We start from the raw sequence: 21,688 nt of genomic DNA, 5'->3' as shown, positions 1-21,688 counted from the left end.
TACAGAGTAATGTATTGGCTCTGAATACAGTTTCAGCTCAGATGACTGCGGTACCTTCAAATGGTCTGACTCATACTGTCGGCAACATGACCAAGCACCTCACCATCATAGTGTATTGAACAAAATGGAGTAGTTCACTTACTGCATTGTTAGCATAGGAAAGAAAATAATTCATGTTTTCAATTCATATCACTATAAATACATTATAAAATAGTTTTAATATATTTTTCATACAGTTTTATAAATGCCTTATAATTTCTAATTATCTTTCATGCTTTAAAAATCTTATTTTGGATATTCAAACAGTTGCGTCAGTAGTGTTAAATTAGGTTGTTATTTTTGGCAGTTATATTAACAGTATGACTCTCTTGTGGTGGTGTGTGATGGTTCTCTCAGTGTATGGCCTAACATGACTGTAGTTGACCCCGTGTCTTGGGGCTCTGTTGATGGAAAGCACCAGGTGGTGGTCAGTGCCTGGCAGCACCCCCTGATCTCATACTCAGAAATTAGCTGCAGGCCACACCTACAAACTAATACCACACAGCACAAGGTCAGGTCCTACAACTCAGACAGGCCTTTCACATTAAGGCAGAACTTCAGTTTTGACTTTGGTTCTTCCTTTGATTATTGTAATGTGAACTGCTCCCAGAAAAAAAAGATAAAAAAAAGACTTCCATAGTGCCCTCCAGATGTATGTCTACATTTCATGTTGCATTCCTGCTCTGTCTGATGCAATTAGACATTTCTGATGGAGGAGACACTGTGCCAAACACTGTACTTAGCAGAGGAGCGGTCAGCTTTTTAGGAGACACTGAAAGGCAAGTTCAGCTTGTTCTCTGAGATTCTAAAGTATTCTTCATTATAAACGTCTGAGTCTGGGTGCTTTTAAATTAAATAAAACATCCAGTTCAGGAGCCAAATGAGGACAATCACTTACTAGTATAGCTTCATCTTTGTTAGAAGAGAGTAATGCAAAAATGCACAAGACGTTTATTTAAATATTCAATTATATTGCTTATTCTAAATCTGACTATGTACTGTGTGGCTACGCTTCCACAAAAATGCCTCTGTGACTTGTCTTTGACATGTCGAGACAAGAATATAGAACTTAACCACAATGTCTCACAAGGTTCAGTGTAAAGAAACTGTGATTAATATAGCTTGTAAGCTGTTTCTTTCATATATGAAATATTAATATGACACTAAAGACTGAATACCCTTCACCCCAAGTTGCATAAATGATTATTGCACTGTGCAGTGGCCATGATGAAGATGATGACTGAGGGTTTTCTGCAGGGCTCAGTTTGCCAGACAGCATGTTTTATTAGGAAAGACTGCTGAGTGCAGTGGGTCACAGAGTCACCTTGTAGAGCTCCACACAACAGCAGCAACAGCAGTATCAGGCCTGGTGCCGACTCCCTGCTGCATCGATTCTGAAAGATGCACTGGGAAAAAATGTCTATCACACTAATGTGTGCAGTAACACTTCTCGAAATATTTAAGAGTAGCAGGGGTGAGAGACAATATGAAACATGATTCTTTATGGGAAGATAACTGTAAGGATAATGGTTCTCATAAAAATGACAGTTCAGTTCTAGTTGACTTTCAAACAGTTTTATGAGTGCAGTGAGTAATAAAACACAGTTCATGACAAGTACTTTTTTCAGCTCTCATAATATTCATAACTTTTATTACATACATTACAGAGAACTCACTGTTGTAGAACAACATTTTCTACATGTAATAGACTAGAAAAAAAACTAGAGCTGCAACCATTAGATGATTCATCAATTAGTTGAACAGAAAATTAATCGCCAACTATTATGATAACCAATTAATCGTTTTTTGAGTCAATTCTTAAGAAAAAAGACTAAAATTCTCTTGTTCCAGTTTCTTAAATGTGAATATTTTCTGGTTTCTTTATTCTTCTGTGATGGTAAACTAAATATCTTTGGGCTGTGGACTGTTGGTCAGGTCAAAAAGATATTTTAGGTTGAAATTTTTCATCATTTTCAAACATTTTATAGACCAAACTACTAATCGCTTATTCGAGAAAAAAATCAGCAGATTAATCAAAAATGAAAATAGTTGTTAGTTGCACCTCTAGAACAAACCATCCATGTCAAATTGTTTTCTTTGGTAAAATGTTGTCTTGCCAGAAGTTAAAGTGCTCTCTGTCTCCACATCTACTTTGCCTAGCTGGATGACACCGCGCAGGTCGGGACCTTGGTGCCCACAGGAAGTCCAGAGGTATCTGTCACACTGGAGGGAAGAGGACTTAAAGGGGGAGGTAGGATTAAAACCACCACATCTCTGCAATAAACTAGTTCTTATAACAGTGAAGCTTACCCAGCTTGTCTTTTACAGGGAGGTTTGGACAGACGACACCGCCACTAGTTGAATTTCTGAAGGATATTTTGAGGAGGTACCCCGAAGGTGGACAGATTCTGAAAGTAAGCGTCACACTACATTATTTTTCAACTCTTTGACAGACATGAAATACATCTGGCATTCTCTACTTTATCCAGAGATAATGATGATTTAAAAAAAAAAATCAAAATCAGGTTCATAAAGAAGTGCATCTCTGAATTTAGCATATTAAAAAATACTAAAACAAAGTAGTTTCAGCTGATAGTCATAATTGATAGAGTTTTCAGCTTGACTCTGACACTTGTTAACACTAGTGCGGGGCAGGATTAGAGGACATCCTTTGTAATGAAGGGTTGCAGGGTTCTTTAAGGATGTTGACCTGACATAATTCCTTAAAACAGGAAAAAAACCTATGAAATATAGTTTTCATTTTTGTAAAGGTACATTTGCTTCTCTTTCAGTTATTGTAACAGGCAGTTATGGCAGATGTTTTCTCAGGGAAGGCTATGTGCAGGAAATAACACTGACATCATGGGGTTTAGAATTAGAAAACATGTCAAGCTTGCACAAAAACAAAGGGCACAATTTCAGTTTGGCTTTACTTGCTGGCATCAGCTATATTACCCTATATGGCAACAAACTTTCCACAGTAAAAGAGTCATAGTCCCAGCGGGGCCATCCACTCTAATAATGCAATCATTTTGCTGTAAGGCTTTTTGGATAAAAGCATCCACCAAATAAGCTGATGTCATCACCATCATGTACCTTCATGAATGTATGCATTTGCTGTCTTTCAATTTGCAGGAGCTGATCCAAAATGCTGAGGATGCTGGAGCCACAGAAGTCAAGTTTATGTATGATGAGACAGAGTATGGAGTGGAGTCACTGTGGTCACCTGACATGGCTCAGCATCAAGGTTGGTAGTTAGTGATCAGTGATCAGTGAGACTATCCTTACATCAGAGGGCATAAGTTCAAGTCCTTATGTTGGCACTGCCAGGTATCTGACCTGCTAAAGTTTTGTTGAGCAGCTGTTCTGTAGCTGATCCTCTGCTCTTACCTCCCTATGAGCAGGGAAAGGGAAGACATAATTTTGTTACAGGCATTATGAAAGCAACGCATTATTAGATTGTAGCTTTTATTGTCTCAACCTGCGTATGCTGATCTGATTGTAAGTTATTGTATTGCAGGTACGGCATTGTATGTCTACAATGATGCTGTGTTCACTGTGGAAGACTGGAATGGGATTCAGGAGATTGCGAGGAGCAGAAAGAGAGACGATCCTTTGAAAGTTGGACGATTTGGGATTGGCTTCAACTCTGTCTACCATATTACAGGTAAGGATTGTCATTTCTTCTACCAATATTTTTTTTGCAGCCTATTTCTTTATGTGGAATAACTCTTCAGAAACTAAGAATATTCTGTGCAAAAAGAATCTTCCCTAGAAACTATGTGAGTGCTCTACACCAGAATTATGCAGAATTCCTATTAAATTCACTGTAAATGACTAATTTGAGCTGTACATTTAAGCAGAATCAAATCAGAAATTTTCCAATGGTATGAAAGTCTGCTAGACACTTTCAATGGGAGCATTGTGAAACTTTTCAAGCAGGGCAACAGCCATTAAATCTTCAATAGAAGTATTAACACTGGATCAATATGCTTCCATTTTTATTTATAGTCTTTATGTTTTTCTTCTCAATGTTTTAGATGTTCCCAGTATATTCAGTGGAGACCAGATTGCCATGTTAGATCCTCATCAGACCCTGTTCGGAGTGCATGAGTCCGGACAGTGTTGGAACTTGAAGACAGACATTAAGGAGATCACAGAACTAGCCGACCAGTTTTCTCCCTACGTTGGGATGTTTGAAAGCTCTGAGAAAACCATAAAGGACGGCAGCTTTCCTGGAACTATTTTTCGCTTCCCACTCCGCATGAAACCCTCCCAGCTCAGTGGCAACATTTACAACAAAGAAAAAGTTTTGGAGCTCTTTGAGTCTTTCAAAGCAGACGCAGACACAGTGCTCCTCTTCCTCAAGAGTGTTCAGAAGATCTCCTTGCATGTGCGTGAGTCTGATGGCACAGAGCGCATGCTATTTCAGGTTACAGCAACAGAGAATACTGATGATAAACAAGAGAGACCCAACTCACTGAAGACACTCGGTCAGGCCATAGACAGCTACAGCAACGGTGTTCCCAGCTCTACCGTCACATGCGTCACTTACCAGGTCAACATAGAGACTCAGGATGAAACAACTAAAGAGACTCAGAGGATGACGTGGCTGGTATGTAATGGAGTTGGGGGCAGAGGGATGTGTGCTGAGTTGGACTCTCTGGCAGATGACCTGAAGTTCATGCCCACCATCGGCATTGCCCTCCCTCTCACTCTGATCAACAGAGAAGACAAAGGTGCCACATCTGGCTTCTCAGGACGAGCTTTTTGCTTCCTTCCTCTTCCCCCAGGAGAGGAGAGCGAGACAGGGCTGCCAGTACATGTCAGTGGCTTCTTCGGCCTCACAGACAACCGTAGGAGTATCAAGTGGAGAGAAGTGGACCAGTGGAGGGATCCAGCAGCCTTGTGGAATGAGCTACTTATAATCACTGTCATCCCTAGGGCTTATTTCACTCTCATCACCGAAGCTATCAAAAGGGTACAGACAAAAAAGGACCAAGACTTTCCACTGTCCCCTAGAGGGACCTATGGGGCCTGGCCAGACCCTAAGCGGGTCAAGTCCCGCTGGAAACCCATCCTGCAGCCGCTGTTTCACGACTTGCTACAGCATCAAGTCATCTATTCCCTCAGTGAAAGCTGGATCAGGGTGGACCAGGCTGTGTTCACAGAGCTGGACACAGACGAGGACACTTCAGAGACTGTGATCAACTACCTCCAAAGCTCAGGAACGCAGGTAGCAAAGGTGCCTGCTGCTGTAGACCCAGTCTTGGCTGCCTACGTGACTGAGTCCACTGAAGTGAGGAAGGTGACTCCATCTTTGGTGCGGCAGGTGATCAGGAAGTACAAACACAAAGGTCCCTCACAGGAGAAGCTGCTGCTGCTGGAGTTTGTGCTTAGCGACGCCAATTACAGTGACCTGATAGGACTGGAGCTGCTGCCACTGCAAGATGAGACATTTACAACGTTTTCATCATCTGTCACTGAAAAAGATGCCATTTACATCGCATCTGAAGAGTATCCCAGGTAAAGATAAAGTGAAATTGTGTATCTAGTACTCCTCGATTTGGTGTCCGTTTAATGTACATTTGACTTAAAAGGTGATTTTAACAGGTGGAATCAATACAAATCAACTGGAGTTAACCTGAAATGAACTGGACTTCTTTTTCATGGACAGAGTAGTTGTTCCCAATATTTTGTGTTTTGGGATGGACTTAAACAGGTGCACCAGCCTGGAAGATCAGTTTACCATCTAAGACACAGTCAATGCATCTGTCCATTATTTATATTAACTTAAACAGAAAAAGCAGATGTAAGTGCAGTTACTGTTATTGCAGTTTACAAAGACCAGTTTCTAGGTGGGAAATTTCCACATCTGAAAAGCTGATGCAAATTTGTTCAGCAATATTAACCAAGGTTGTGGCCAAATGCATGATTAGCTAGTGCTTTTGCTGCTGCCTTTGAAAGACAATAATTACATGCAAATAAATTAAAAATACAAATTGAATTACAGATATAGTGCAAATACCGCCATCATGTATTTAAATTTGGCCCTCAGGGTATCTTCTTTTCAGTACTCAGAGGAGAGGAAAAGTTTGTCTTTTAAATAAACTTCATCCACATATGTAATATATAAATAATATATATGTTCTTTTATCTTATTGGTTTATTTGGAGTCCAATGGCTGGATCAATGTCAACATCAAGCTTTGTACTATGGAAATTGTTGGGCAATTTTTTTCCTTTTGCTTTGTCCTAAGGTCGCTGTATCCAGGACTTGAGGATCGTTTCATATTGGAGAACATTAAACCGTCAGTTATGGACAGACTGAAGACTGCAGCCAAAAGCAGAGGTAACAACAATTTGCATACTTAATTTACATGTGGTCTCTTCCACATAAATACTGTACATGTATATATTCATATTATTTGTTTCAAGCAGTGATCAGGAGACTTTATATTGTGAAATATTTAAAATATTTTTGTATTTGTTAACTTAAAAATGGGACATGACAGTAAAGCTGTCCGTACAATTTGATAATCTAAAGAAAGCACTGTGCAAAGTATGATGTCTATATATTATCAAACGTGACAGAACTGTATATCAAACTGAAACTGAAAAATCCGCACAGTCCCTGTGGCGACCATCTGGATTACGTGGGGTATGAAGCCATGTTGTAATAATGCTGGGTCACCTTACTCTCCTGCAGTGCCAGCGGGGCATTAAAACTGGTACACTGCTGATAGATAATTTATGAACAGTATGTGTGAGCGAGAACAGAAAGGGAAAGAAAGAGTGAGCAGGCTGATTCATGGAAGAGTTGTTTTTGTGCCACACATTCCACTCGATCCATGAGATCAGATCCTGAGTGCACTCACACCCATGATTATGACAAGAGGGCCTTGTGCCAGACAGAGGGAATACGCTGAGTAACAGATTTGTCCTCTAACCCCAAAATGAAAGGCAAAGAGAATATTGTTATTTAACAAAACAAACAATGCAAATCTCCTCTCTATTTTCTCTAAAATGCTGCATTTCTGATCCACTTTTTATTAAGATGTGAAAATTTATAAGTCTGGTATTTCCACTCGCTATTTGTACAGTCACTCACATAATGTCTACATTAGCTGACCTTACAGTAGCAGTCTGCATCCATTTTAAATTTTCATAATGCTGCCCATTCTGGCTCCACCCCAACTGATAATGTTAAAGTACCACATTGGATCCTCTGACATCACCTCCCCCTTGTTCTGTCACTCTCCCATTTATTCTCCACAACAAGTATTTTTCCAGATTGTGTGGTAAATCGAGACAGGCTTCAATAATGCATGATTATACCCTGACGCTGAAAGCCAACCATCCCCCACCTAAACTATTTACAAATATTGAAAATGTATAATTTCATTTGTGAATGTCTGACATCTGTTTTTTTCAAAGTTTAAAGAACAATTCAGTTTTTTTATTCAATGCTGTTCTCTCTATCACATTTGAGTGGCAATTAAAGTAAAATTCATCCCAGTTCTCTAAAATTTGTCACTTGAATTACAGTTCAACAATATCTTTGGGGGTGTTCAGGTAGGTATTTTAGAGTGTGTCAAATGTTGGACTTTTTACTCATAACCCAACTAACGCATGACAGTATAACATATAATTACACATGTTGAAATTCAAAATAAAATTTTTTCCTATAAGTGAAACATATTTACTCATTATCTTTACTATTAATTGTGGTTTCCTGTAGTGTTTCATGGTACACTTTATGACTTGCAGTGTTTTACTTACTTGCCTCTTTAAAAATGTTTTTTAAGACATTTTTAGTATAAATTAAATACATGTATGTGTTTGTGTGTGTGTGTGTGTGTTTGCATGTTTTAAGTCCATAATGTGCCACAATATTCCTGCAAGTTTTAAATATTGAGTATGAATATACTAATTGATTAGATTTTGTCTTTTTCCTAACAAAGTAAAGGTAAATATGTTTTGTGCTGTGTTTGTATTTATTTAGAAAATTATTTTAGTAGATTGCTTTGACAATTTTACAGTTTTACCAAACTGAAACTGAAAACGAAAGAAAAAGGAAGATCAGTGACAGCCCAGAGAGTTGTCAGTTTGTCCAACAGACTTTAGGAATCAATCATCTGTTGTGCAGCCTACTTGACAAGACACATATCTCAAGAAAAAGCCTAATGAGCCTTGTCAATGCACAATGAGTAAAGCAAACATTGCCAAGCCAGAGTAACTACAATCCAATACATTGTATCAATGATCTGGGTGTAAAGAAAACATAGTGAAATATAGTTTCCATCTTTAGACCACGTTTGAAAACATTTGCACTTGTCTGTCTTGCATTTAAAGAATGTATTGTTTTAGTTGCTGCATCATGCAATAACAACAAATCTAACTTTATTGACTTTGATAGTCATAATTGATAGTTATATTTGAGATAATATTTCAAAATTCATATATTAATAAGAGATTCTAATTAATTTTTCTCTCTAATTTGAACAGGACGACCCTGCACTCAACTACAAGTGCTGAACTCTGAACGATCAGCTCGACTCATCAAGGAGATCCTATCAACACCTTGGCCAACTAGAGAGTTCATTGTGCAATGGGAGCCTGGAAACAGAGAGTTGAAGCATCCTACAGTTTCCTGGCTAAAGATGATTTGGAAGCATCTCTATATACATTTTGCTGATGACCTAAGTACCTTTGATGACATGCCTTTGATCCCGCTTGTGCCACTTGAGGAAAGCATGGACAAAGTTCAGCTTCTGCGTCTCAAAATCCCATCCCCCATCATTCTTGTGGATGAGGAAGAGGCACCACTCTCTGAAACCCTTCTTGGAATTATGGAAAAGCTTGGAGCAGTGGTGATAAGAAAGCTAGATCCATGTTTGCAGCACCCTCTGCTCAAGAATTACATCCATTCCTCCTCTCCTGGTATGCTGCTGCAAATTATGAATAGATTGTCAACAAAGCGTTTAGCCAGCCAAGTCTTATCTTTCTCAGTCAAAGAGAAGATCACACTAAGAAACTTCCTTGCTGGACTATCTGACATTACAGAGAAGGAAAAGCATACCTTGCTTGAGCTTTCTATCTTTGAGAAAGTGGGGGCCTGCTCTGAAGGTACTTTAGCATTTACATCACTGAGAGGAGCCAGAGCTTTACATCATAGAGCCAAGTATCCACCAGATGTAAAACTATCCGTAAACCTTGTGAGTTGCTGTGACGAGGAGTCAATCCGCCTCATCAAGATGCTAAATGTAGAACAGGTGAAGACAACAGAATGTTTGAAGATGATTGTTCAGGATATTGAGAGGGGGTTCTACACAACAGATGAGATAACCCAAATCATGCTTTGGGCACTTAAACATCTGGCATTTCTAAAGAATGAAAACTCATCTGTGATTGGGTGGCTTTCCACTCTCAAATTTATTCAGTTGTCTTGTGGAAAGCTAGTCACAGCCTCAGATCTCTTTGATCCCGAGCTGGAGATTCTACAGAATTTGTTCTACATGGAGGAGAAAACCAGATTTCCCACAAGTACATTCACATCATCCCCTGATATTCTTCATTCACTCAGACAACTGGGGCTGAGAAATGAAGTACAGCTGAGTGAGAAAGATGTTCTCCAGGTGGCAAAGAAGATCGAGGAGTTACAAAGCAGCAAGGAACCAGAGTGGGACTTTATAATTCAAAAGGCAAAAAAACTCTTGCAAATACTCAACAGACAAACCAAGCTGGTAAAATCAGCAGATGCTCAGGCATCTTTGCAAAAACTGAAATGGGTACCTGTCTGCAAAGAGAGACCTCCAACTTATCCTAAATCTCTCGCTTGGGTTGGAGATACTCTCAATATCTGCTCTCTGTCTGAGATGTGTGACATATCCCACGCAGTGCTTGTGGGATCATCTGTAGCACTGGTTGAGCACACATCTGCGGGTATGAAGAAAGCACTGAAACTAACTGTGGAGCCACAGGTGGATCAAGTATTACAGCACCTGAAAGCTGTGAATGACTGGCATAAATCTCAAGCATTTACCACAGAGGACTGGTATCAATTCCAGCAGATCCTGTTTGAGATTTACGGCTTCATGCAAGCTCATCTTGAGGATGCAAGAGAAGCAATGAAATCACTGCCTTTTGATTGGGTGTGGACAGGGAAGACATTCTCATCACCTGGCCATACAGTCTTAAAACCCCTGCCCGATCTAGATTTGCAGCCTTACCTGTACTCCTTGCCGAAGACAATTAGAAAGTTTCACAAGCTTTTCAAGTTTTGTGGTTCAGTTGAAGAGGTTGTCTCGAGCCACGTGTTTGAGGTCATCAGCACCATCCAACAAAGATGTCAAGGAGACATAACCAAGCAGGAAAGCAAACATGATATTCTGCTTTTGATCAACATCCTGAGATGGCTGTACAGCAATCAGATACATGTGGACACTGACATGCATGTGCCTATTCTTTGTTACAAAGATCCAAACAAATTAGCAATGAAGCCCATTCATGAATGTACCTACTGTGACATCAAAGTAGACGATTTGAATGATTTACTTGAGGATGCATCAGAGCCCATTATATTAGTCCATGATGACATCCCCATGAAAACTGCAGAGTGGCTAAAAGTGCCATGTTTGAGCACCAGGCTGATAAACCCAGAGAACCTTGGCTTTGAACAGTCAGGCCAACGTGAACCTCTAACAGTGAGAATAAAGAACATCCTGGAGGAATATCCATCTGTAGCAGACATTTTTAAAGAGCTTCTCCAAAATGCTGATGATGCAAGTGCAACAGAGTGCAGTTTTCTTATTGACATGAGAAAAAACACCGACATTCGAGAGAATCTCCTTGACCCTGGCATGATCGTGTGCCACGGGCCCTCCTTGTGGTCTTTCAACAACTCTGTATTTACAGACACAGACTTCCTGAACATCACAAGGTTAGGTGGATCAGTGAAGAGATGTGAAGCAGACAAAGTTGGCAAGTTTGGTTTGGGCTTCAACTCAGTTTATCACATTACTGACATCCCCATCATAATGAGCAGAGAATTCATGATCATGTTTGATCCGAACATCAATCACATCAGCAAGCACATCAGAGACACGTCTAATCCAGGGATAAAAATTAACTGGAGCAAACAACAGAAGCGGTTGAGAAAATTCCCCAACCAGTTCAAACCTTTCATTAATGTGTTCAATTGCCAGCTTCCTCTAGCTCAGGACTCGCCATACAAATACAATGGCACACTGTTCAGGCTCCCGTTCAGAACAGAGCAGGAAGCCTCAGTAAGTGAAATCAGTACCTTGTACTACAACACCACAGACATCTACTCCCTTGTTGATGAGTTCAGCATATGTGGCCATCGGTTCATTCTGTTCACTCAGCATGTTGGAAGTATGGTCTTGAAATACCTGAAATATGAAGAAACAAATCCAGCTGGAGCGCAAGATGTTGTCACCATTAACAAAAGTGTGTGGTCATCCAAAGCCTCATACGGACCTCTAAGTATCCTAAAATCTGCAGCCAAGGTTATGAAGAAGGTAGCAAGTACCAACAGGGTACCTGCTGATGTTCCCAAGTCTGGCTGCATCATTCGTGTTGTAGTGGAAGAGTTTCATAATGTCTTCAAACGCATTGTTGATCTCCACTCACCATTGTTCAGAGGTTCAGAGGAAGATCCCAACCAGTACTTTGAGATGGCTGCTAAAGGTATTCAGACAAGAAGACTAACAGATGAAATGCCCCAAAAGGCAGTTGAGGTCACCAACTGGCTCATTTGCTCATGCATGGATGTAACTGAGGCACTCAAATTTTCCCTCAATGATAGTGGAAAAAGGCTTGGACTTGTGCCTTGTGGAGGAGTGGCTGTTCTGCTCTCAGAGGAAGAGAACAGGAAATGGACAGTAAAGACAAGTACCACCCCAATTGGAGAGGTTTTTTGTTACTTACCTCTCAGGATCAAAACAGGCTTACCAGTCCATATTAATGGCTGCTTTGCTGTGACATCCAACCGCAAAGAGATCTGGAAGACCGACACCAAAGGACAGTGGAATTCTGTGTTCATGAGACATGTCATTGTCCAGTCCTATTTAGCAGCACTCACAATGCTACACTCAATGGCTGAAAGTGGAGAGCTGCTTGACTACAGCTATTACGCAGCATGGCCTGATCCGAGTCAGGTGCATGACGACTTCACATTGATCAGCCAGGGGGTCTACCAAGAAATAGCCAAAGGAGGTGACAGTGAGCAGGCAAAATTTTTTTCAGATGGCAAAACCTGGGTGTCAATCAAATATGTCAGATTTCTTGACGATGCCTTACTCTGTAGGCCAGACATTGGTCCTGCTGCTTTCAAGATTTTCTTGAAATACCTCAAGAAGAGTGGCTCACAAAACCTCTGTGCCGTTGAGCTTCCTGACTGGGTAAAGGAGGGATTTGACGATGCTGGATGTAAAGGAAAGTTGATGGAAAACACCCTCACAGAGAAGCAGTTCTTTTCAGACGTCTTTTTCCCTCACATCCAGGAAATAGACAAAGAGCTTCGAGATCCTTTGATGCATTATGTCTTGAATGAGAAACTGGAAGATTTTGCATCAATCCTCAGAGTAACTCCTTGTATCCCATGTTCTGGTCCCAGTAAGGAACTGGTTTTACCTTCCAGACTCATTCACCCAGAGGGAAGAGTTGCCAAACTCTACAACACTGATGATGGAAGATTTCCTGAAGGAACTTCTAAAGACTACCTAAACCCTGTGTGCTTAGTGAAGCTCGTGCAGTTAGGCATGGTGAAGGATGATCTGTCTTGGGAAGATCTGATTGAACGTGCTGAATCTGTTCCTGACCTTAATGAGAATGATCACACAGCTGCATGTGTTCGCACCAGTATACTACTCAGTCTCATTGATGAGAAACTGAAGATGAGAGACCCAGGAGCTGTTGAGCTCTTAGAAAAGCTACAGGACATCAAGTTCCTTCCATTTCTAACAAGACCTGCAGGGTTCTCACTACCGTGGCATGGAAATAACTTTTCCCCAACAACAATGTTCTCTGCCAGAGAGCTCTTTACAACTGAACATCAGGACACAGTCTGTCTGATGAAGCCAATCCTGAACGAGAACTCCCCGTCTTTCAAAGGTTGTGGTGCAATGTCATTGGCTGTGAAAGACTGTCTTGGTCTAATAAGGAAACCCTCAGTTGAACTGGTCATCAGCCAACTAAAGAAACTATCTCAGTCATTTGATGGTGTCACACTGTATCAAGAAAACATAACAAATGCCTGTTACAAGTATCTACATGAGGAGATGCTACAGGATGAAAATGCAAAGGGGCAAATAACTGAGGAACTGAAAGCGTTCAACTCCATTCTGGTGGAGAACACATATGTCAGTCCCTCCAAAGTTGCATTCCACCTGAATTTTGATGCAGCTCCACACCTTTATCAGCTCCCTAACAAATACAGAAACAGCTGTCGTGAGCTCTTTGAAAATGTCGGGGTACAGCCAAGCTTCAAAGTCGAGGATTTCTCAGCAGTTCTTGAATTTGTGAAGCAAGAATGCGGACGAAGAGCTCTCACTGAGGAGAACTTCCAGCTGTGCCGCAGAATTATCAGTGAAGGAATTTGGAGCTTGATACGAGACAAAAAACAAGAATACTGCCAAGCAAATTATGGTGGGATTCTTCTACCTGACTCCAATCTGACATTGCAGCCATCAAAGTCACTATGCTACAATGACTGCCCTTGGATCAAAGTCAGAGACAGTTCTGTAAAATACTGTCATGGGGATATTCCAAGAGAGGTTGCTGTGAAACTAGGAGCAGTCCCAAAACGTCACAAAGCCTTGGAGAGGTATGCCTCAAATATCTGCTTCACTCAACTTGGAAGTGAGTTTGGGCAGAAAGAAAAACTCACAAGTAGAATTAAAAGCATTCTGAATGCTTATCCATCAGAAAAAGAGATGCTGAAAGAGCTGCTTCAAAATGCAGATGATGCCAAAGCCACTGAAATTTACTTTGTTTTTGATCCGAGAACACACCCCGCAGACAGAATATTTGATGATAAATGGATTCCAATGCAAGGCCCTGCACTCTGTGTATTTAACAATCAGCCTTTCACAGAGGATGATATCAGAGGTATACAGAACCTCGGAAGAGGAACAAAAGAGGCAAATCCAGGCAAAACTGGTCAGTACGGCATAGGATTCAACTCTGTCTATCACATCACTGACTGCCCCTCCTTCATTTCAAACAATGACATTCTGTGCATATTTGATCCACATGCACAGTATGCACCTGGGGCAACATCTGTGAGTCCTGGAAGGATGTTTAGAGATTTGGACTCAGACTTCAGATCTCAGTTTTCAGATGTTCTTAATCTTTACTTGGGGGTTCATTTTAAGTTAGAACGTAGCACAATGTTCAGATTCCCCATCCGCTCCACCGAGATGGCAAAGACATCAGAGATCAGTCCTGTCCCTGCATCTGACAGAATGGTGCAAAACCTTCTGGATAAGCTAAAAACTGATGGCGTAGAGCTTCTGATGTTCCTCAACCACATGGAGAAAATATCAATCTGTGAAATTGATAGTGCAACAGGAGAACTGAAAGTTCTCTATTCTGTAACTGCTAAAATAACTGATGGTGATCGGTTAAAGCGCAAACAGTTTCATGCCTCAGTCATTGATAGTGTGACCAAAAAGAAGCAGATCCCTGCTATCCCAGTCCAACAGATAACCTACACAATGGACATACAGGACACTGATGGCAATTTAACTACATGGATGATCTGCAACCGATCTGGCTTCCCTAACATTGAAAATGTCTCAAAAAGTGTGATCTCAGCTCACAAAAATGAAGACATAACTCTATTTCCACGTGGAGGGGTAGCTGCATGTGTAAGCCATAACTACAAAAAACCCCACAGAGCCTTCTGCTTTCTGCCCCTTTCACTGGAGACTGGCCTGCCATTTCATGTCAATGGGCATTTTGCCCTAGACTCTGCTAGAAGAAACCTGTGGAGAGATGACAACGGAGTGGGGGTAAGGAGTGACTGGAATAACAATTTGATGACATCGCTGATAGCGCCTGCCTGTGTGGAACTGCTGATTCAGCTTAAGCGTCGATGCTTCCCAGGTCCTGATCCCACCATGACTGTACTACAAGGAACACCGCTTCATGTTGTTAAAGATACTTTAAGAAAATTTCTGTTCTTCTTCCCTGTCAACAGACTTGATATACAACCAGATTGGTACTGCCTGGTTAAAGCTGTGTACAACAGTATCCATGCTGACCTGAAGCGCCTGCTGCCTGTAGTCAGAGCACCACATATTGACAACTCTGACATGCACTCTGTCATTTACATTTCATGGGTGAATACATCCGCTGCAAACAAAGGCAGAGCTCTTTTTGACAATCTGCTACAAGATGAGCTTCAGCACTTGAAAAACACAGAGTACAACATCACCTCAAGGAAGTCTGTGGCTGAAAATGTTTACAGGCTGAAAACCTTGCTTCTGGATATTGGTTTGAACCTGGTTCACAGTTGCGATGAGACTGCAAATCTCTACTTCTGTTTGGAAGATTCAGGGATACCAGTAAGTTATGTCACACCAGAGGACGTCCGCAACTTTCTTCACACTTTCTCATCACCAGACACCTCTTGCCATGTTGGAAAACTTCCCTGCCGTCTCCAACAGTCAAACTACAAGCTTATTCATAACTTGAAGCTTCTGGTTGACTACTGCTTCAAAGATATTGAGGTGGATGAAAACAAAATTGAGGGTTTGCCTCTGTTGATAACAATGGACAATATGGTTCAGGTGTTTGATTCCAAGAGACCAAAGTTCCTGACAACACATCATGAGCTGATCTCACAGAGGAAGGAAATGTTCATGAATACATTTTACATCAGGTACAGCAACATCCTGTTGAAGACAGGGGCTGCAAAGATCTTTGACATCAGCAGCTTTGGTGACCTACTGGGGTCCGTTCTTCCAAGAGAGTATCGAACAAGGATCCCTGTAAAGTGGAGAGACACTTTTGCAAGTGAATCCTGGCTAAAGAGTGTGTGGAACTTCATCAGTGAGAATATCGCTGTTAAGGAGGACCAGATTGATATCAAACCCAGTTTTGACACAGTGCTTGACATCCTGAAAGACTGGGCGTTGTTACCTGGAATCAAATTCATGGCAAGAGAAAAGCTGGTTGTCCCTGAGCATGATGTGCTTTTACCTCTGAGTTTGATGAACATAGCCATATTTCCACATGGCCAAAATGACAAAGTCTTTCACACCCTAATGAAAGCAGGGTGCATTCAGCTTGCAGTGAACAAAATCTGTGTTAAAGAGAATCCCATCATGCCTTTTCTGGCACAACATACAGCAAACATTGAAAATCCATCAAGTGTTCTGAAAGCTTTGGAGTACATGATTCAGACATCTGCATTCAAAGCAGCAAACCTGACTGACAAGGACTTTGAGGCTCTTCTGTTGTATTTCAATTGCAACTTGGCTAACCTCACACAGCAGGATGCACAGAGCCTAAAACTCCTCCCATGCTTTAAATCTGTTAGTGGGAGATACATCAGCATTGCAAACTATGGATCAACCTATGTCCTTGCAAAAAGCATCCCCAGTACGGACATAGACAAATGGGCTCACACAGCCTCCTTTGCCTTTCTTGCTGACAGTCCACAGCTGAAAGAACTGTACACCTTCCTCGGCTGCATGCCAATCGATGACTTGGAAATCTACCTTCAACATCTCCTGCCAAAGTTTGAAAATCTGTCCTACGATGCCAAAGTTGAACACATTGTCTATTTGAAGGAGAGACTTTTGTCAATGGAAGAATCATGCGAAGTAAAGGATCAGCTTTATGAGAAATTAGAGGGACTGACATTCATCTACGACTACTCAAACAGACTCAGGCCAACCAAGTTTTTCTATGATGAGACAGTGAAGGTGTTTGAAGTTATGCTACCTGCAAAGTCATTCATACCAAGTGACTTCTTCAAGAAAGTTGAGCAAGTGTCAAAGCCCAAGAATGGGACATTGTTGCTCACATCATGGATAACCTTTCTGAGAAATATTGGTCTCAAGCATGAAGTATCACAGCAGCAAGTTCTTCAGTTTGCAAAAGAGGTCAGCATCAAATCCCAAACGGAGAGCTGGACCAAAGAAAAAGTGCAAACCATTGTCGATGTTCTCTTGAACCATATTTTCACAGAGAGGACAGACCTGTTCCAGGGTACTTTTCTGAAAGAGCTCTCAATGATATCATTCCTGTGTCCTGAGAGAGCCCCCAAAGAACTCATCAAGCTTCATTCACAGTACCAAGAGATGAGCGGCACACTTCCTCTGATTCGTTTCAGTGGGTCTCAGGTTAATCCAAAATTCAAGCAAACAGATATCATTCACTTGCTCTGGACATCTTGTCCAATTCTACCTGAAAAAGCTACACCATCATGCATTAAGGACCAGGAGGAGAGCACTCTCCCTGGACAGGAACAACTTGACCAAGTGCTGAACATGCTAGGTGTCAACTTGGACCCACCGTTGGAGAAAGTCATAAGCAACTGCAAGAACATTTGCAACATATCCAATCCAGATGATGAAATGGTGAAAACCAGGAACAAAGTCTTAAGGTCCACTTATGAGTTCCTCAATGCAGATAAAAGAGATTTTCGCTACCAGCTTCGTGGGGTGGCTTTTGTCATGGTTGAAGATGGGTGGAAGTTGCTGAAACCTGAAGAGGTCGTGATTAATTTGGACAATGAATCTGACTTCAAACCCTACTTGTACAAATTACCTCTAGAACTTGGTACCTTTCATCAACTTTTTAAACTTCTTGGCACAGAGGATGTTGTGTCAACTAAACAATATGTTGAAGTGCTGTGGCGAATTTACAGAAGTTCAGAGGGCAAGCAGCTTGACCCAAATGAAATGAGAACTGTGAAAAGGGCTGTTTCAGGATTGTTCAAGTCTCTTCATAATGATCCAGTAGAAATCCGCAAAGATCTTGAGAGTATAAGAGATTTGATATTTTATCTGCCAAGCCATGATGGTAGATTAGCAAAATCCAATAGTTTGGTGTTCGATGATGCCCCACACTACAAGAGCAGAATTCAGGGTAATGTTGGGGTTCAGATGCTTGTAGACATGAGCCAGTGCTATCTGGGCAAAGATCATGCTTTCCATACAAAGCTGATTATGCTGCTTCCACAGAAATTAAGGCCAAGACTGTTGAGTAGCATTCTTGAAGAGCAACTCGATGAAGACTCACCAAAAATGTGCCAGTTCGGAGCTCTGTGTTCACTTCAAGGTCGCCTCCAGCTATTGCTGTCATCTGAGCAGTTCATCACAGGACTGATCAGAATAATGAAACATGAGAATGAAAATGCATACCTTGTGAATGAGGAAAAAGCCATACGTCTCTGCAAAGCACTTTGTGAAGGATTGAAAGTATCTTGTTTTGAGAAACTCCAGACGACATTAAGAGTGAAAGGATGTAGTCCCATCCCACACAGCTGCAGTGAAACACTTGCCTTCCTCAAGAGGTATGGGACAGCTGTGATTCACCTCTACATCCAGCACTCAGACAGCAAAGACATTAATTTTCTCTTAGCACTGGCTATGACATTGAAATCTGCTACAGACAATTTGATTTCTGACACATCCTATCTAATTGCCATGTTGGGCTGCAATGACATCTACAGAATCACAGAGAAGCTGGACAACCTTGGTGTAAAGTATGATTCAACAGAGCCTTCAAAACTTGAGCTACCCCTCCCTGGAACCCCCATACCAGCTGAGATACATCACACTCTCCTCATGGATCCAATGAATGTATTTTATCCAGGAGAATATGTTGGTTACCTTGTAGACTCTGAAGGTGGAGATGTGTATGGGTCCTATCAGCCCACCTATACATACGCCATCATTGTTCAAGAAGTAGAAAGAGAAGAGGAGGAAAACACAATTTTCCTTGGAAAATGCTTCCAGATTGACATTGGTTACAGTGAGTACAAAATAGTCAGTTCTCTTGACTTGTACAAATTCTCAAGGCAAGATGAAAGTGCCCATGTACGGGACACCAATGCCCCATCGACTCCTACAAGCCCAGACAGTCGCACCCCTGGTCTACGAATGATCCCTCCTCTTTTTGCTGGGAAGGAAAACCACAGACCACCCCCACAAAAGCAGTCTCCAAAAAAGATCAAACTTCATGCTTTGCCGGACATTTTGAAAGAAGTGACCTTAGTAGTTGAACAAGCTTGGAAGCTTTCTGACGCAGAGAGAAAAAAGATAATCCGCCGATTGTATCTCAAGTGGCATCCAGACAAAAATGCAGAGAATCTGGATATTGCCACAGAAGTCTTCAAGCACTTACAGAATGAGATAAACAGGATGGAAAAACAGACTTTGGCTGATCAGCAAAATACAGACAGAGCTTCCAGGAGATCCTTCTCCACATCATCAACTCGTTTCCAATCAGAGAAGTTCTCATTTCAAAGGTTTTATTCATCGTGGAACCAAGAAGCAACAAGTCACAAGTCAGAGAGGCAACAGTTCAGGGAACATTATACAAGCTATGCAGGTTCATCACACTCACACCGTTTCTTTGTGCCCCCAACTTTCAAGACAGTTGGAAATCCTGTGGAAGCTCGCAGGTGGCTGAGGCAAGCCAGAGCTAACTACTCCGCTGCTCGGAATGATCTTCATAAAAACGCAAATGAGTGGGTTTGTTTCAAATGCTACCTGGCCACAAAGCTTGCACTGATAGCTGCTGACTATGCAGTCAGAGGAAAGTCTGATAAAGATGTGAAACCAACAGCCCTGGCGCAAAAGGTGGAGGAGTACAACTCTCACCTAACAGGACTTGCCAATGATGTTCAGATCCTGGAAGGATATGGTGTGGACAGTCTGAGAACTCGTTATCCTGATCTCCTGCCATTTCCACAAATCCCCAATGACAGATACACATCTGAGGTAGCAATGAGAGTGATGGAATGTACCGCACGGATTATTATAAAGCTTGAAAGCTTTGTGCAGCAAAAAATATAATTACTGTTGTTCAAGATGACAATGAAACTATAGTATGCATTGATCCTCTGTGGCACAGAGGACACCTGTGGCTGTGTGCAATACAAATCATGTACATCATTTTGAATAAAACTGAAGTATCCAGCTGGCAGCTTATGGTACATATGCAGTTTCTACCCATGGTGGTGCTGTGGCCCATGCACAGAAAATAAATGTATGGCTCCCATAACCTATTAGGCTGTCTCAATATAGATTTGCTGTAATATGTGAAAAAAGAAAATCTGCATATGCTGTACATACAGATGCCTCAGCAATACGTTTTGTTTACCAAAGTCCCCCACATTGAGTTAGATTTAAAAATATGCTGCTTTTTTTACTTTATATTTTATAAAAAAATATATAAATACATATATTTTCTTGCTACAGAAAACCAGTTGAGTGAGTGTACTCAAAGGATGCCCTTATAAATGAAGAAATCTCTAAATGTCAAATACTGCAATTACTGTCATGCAATGTGTCCTAATTGCAAGATCTAAGCAAGTCAAGGAAATTACAATCATGTTTTTAAATAGTCTTTTTTTGTATTTCTCGGTTGATTTCATATCATTTCTGTAAAAGTTGTAAATTTTATGTAACATAGGCGTTCACTTGTTTATGGACAAAGCACTTTTTTGAGACTTCTCATGTACACGCACTTGCACTTGTAGAGAGCTTGTGTCACCCCAGCATCTCGGGAGAATCCAACTGTGAATTGAAAAACTTAATGTTACTTTAAACACAAGTGGTTTTTTTTTATTGGGGATATGTTTTGTTATAGCTACGTTAAATGTTGTGCTCTATACAGTAATATTTGGTGACTATTATGCATCATTTCCTGTTCATATGAACCTAGTGTGCTCTGGGGCCCTAAGGAGAGTGAGTCTCCTTGTTTGATAACTAGGACAGAGTAAGGACTGTAGCTCAGCTTTTGCTTAAACAAGTCATCCAAAAGTTTCTTTCTGCAGTGATGGCATGTTTGGGAATAATCAGTAGGACAGTTTGATAGAATGAAGAGCCATATATATGCTATCATTTGGGCACAACCCTTAGCATGTAAACTTCTGCCAGCATGAAACCATGTTCATACAGTTTTTGTGATTTGAACTTTGTCTGGTTTAAGGAACATAAAACGGCACCAAACTGTGGTGCTTGTATGTTTTTACCATTTTACCAGATTTGTTTTACCTTTGATTTGAAGGACTATACATACACAGACCACATCATGTAAATGTCATTTTGAAACATAATTTAAAATGTGCTTCTTGGTATCTGTTGTCTTATTACACCTCAAGCTTGAGGTGACTCAGCCAAGAGATTCCCCATGAATAAACCTTGGAGAACCTTGTGTATCATACATGATGATGTACACTGTGCCATAGAAAGGCCTAATAAATTCACCTTAAATAAATGTTGTCTGTTTTTGTTTCTAGGCTCATTTATTTTTAAACAACATAATATTTTAATTATTTGTCTATAAATGCAGGACTAACTAATCTCTGGCTTTAGTATTTTACAGTATTTTAGAGATACATTTGTGGCATTATGCTGTTTTTAAATACACATGCCCACAAT

At 40.9% G+C, this 21,688-nt stretch overlaps 1 protein-coding gene across 4 annotated transcripts in view; it reads left to right on the top strand.

Annotated features, from left to right (window-relative positions):
• sacs (sacsin molecular chaperone) overlaps positions 1–21,524 on the top strand; it is a 29,225-nt gene extending 7,701 nt beyond the window's left edge. For 3 of the 4 annotated variants that reach the window (XM_067594312.1, XM_067594311.1, XM_067594310.1), the window contains 8 exons: positions 2,200–2,290; positions 2,368–2,453; positions 3,175–3,286; positions 3,560–3,706; positions 4,080–5,565; positions 6,299–6,390; positions 7,587–7,613; positions 8,547–21,524. In XM_067594312.1, coding sequence (XP_067450413.1) covers positions 2,200–2,290; positions 2,368–2,453; positions 3,175–3,286; positions 3,560–3,706; positions 4,080–5,565; positions 6,299–6,390; positions 7,587–7,613; positions 8,547–20,098 — 13,593 coding nt within the window. In that variant the 3' untranslated portion in view covers positions 20,099–21,524. The remainder of the gene's footprint in view (positions 1–2,199; positions 2,291–2,367; positions 2,454–3,174; positions 3,287–3,559; positions 3,707–4,079; positions 5,566–6,298; positions 6,391–7,586; positions 7,614–8,546) is intronic. The other variant, XM_067594313.1, reaches the window with a different exon arrangement.
• Positions 21,525–21,688: the final 164 nt, after the last annotated feature.

This window comes from Thunnus thynnus, chromosome 7 (genome assembly GCF_963924715.1).
Source record: "Thunnus thynnus chromosome 7, fThuThy2.1, whole genome shotgun sequence".
NCBI classification, from domain to species: Eukaryota; Metazoa; Chordata; class Actinopteri; order Scombriformes; family Scombridae; genus Thunnus; species Thunnus thynnus.
The sequence above is the reverse complement of the archived record's forward strand: the minus strand, read 5'-3'. Positions and strand labels throughout refer to the sequence as shown.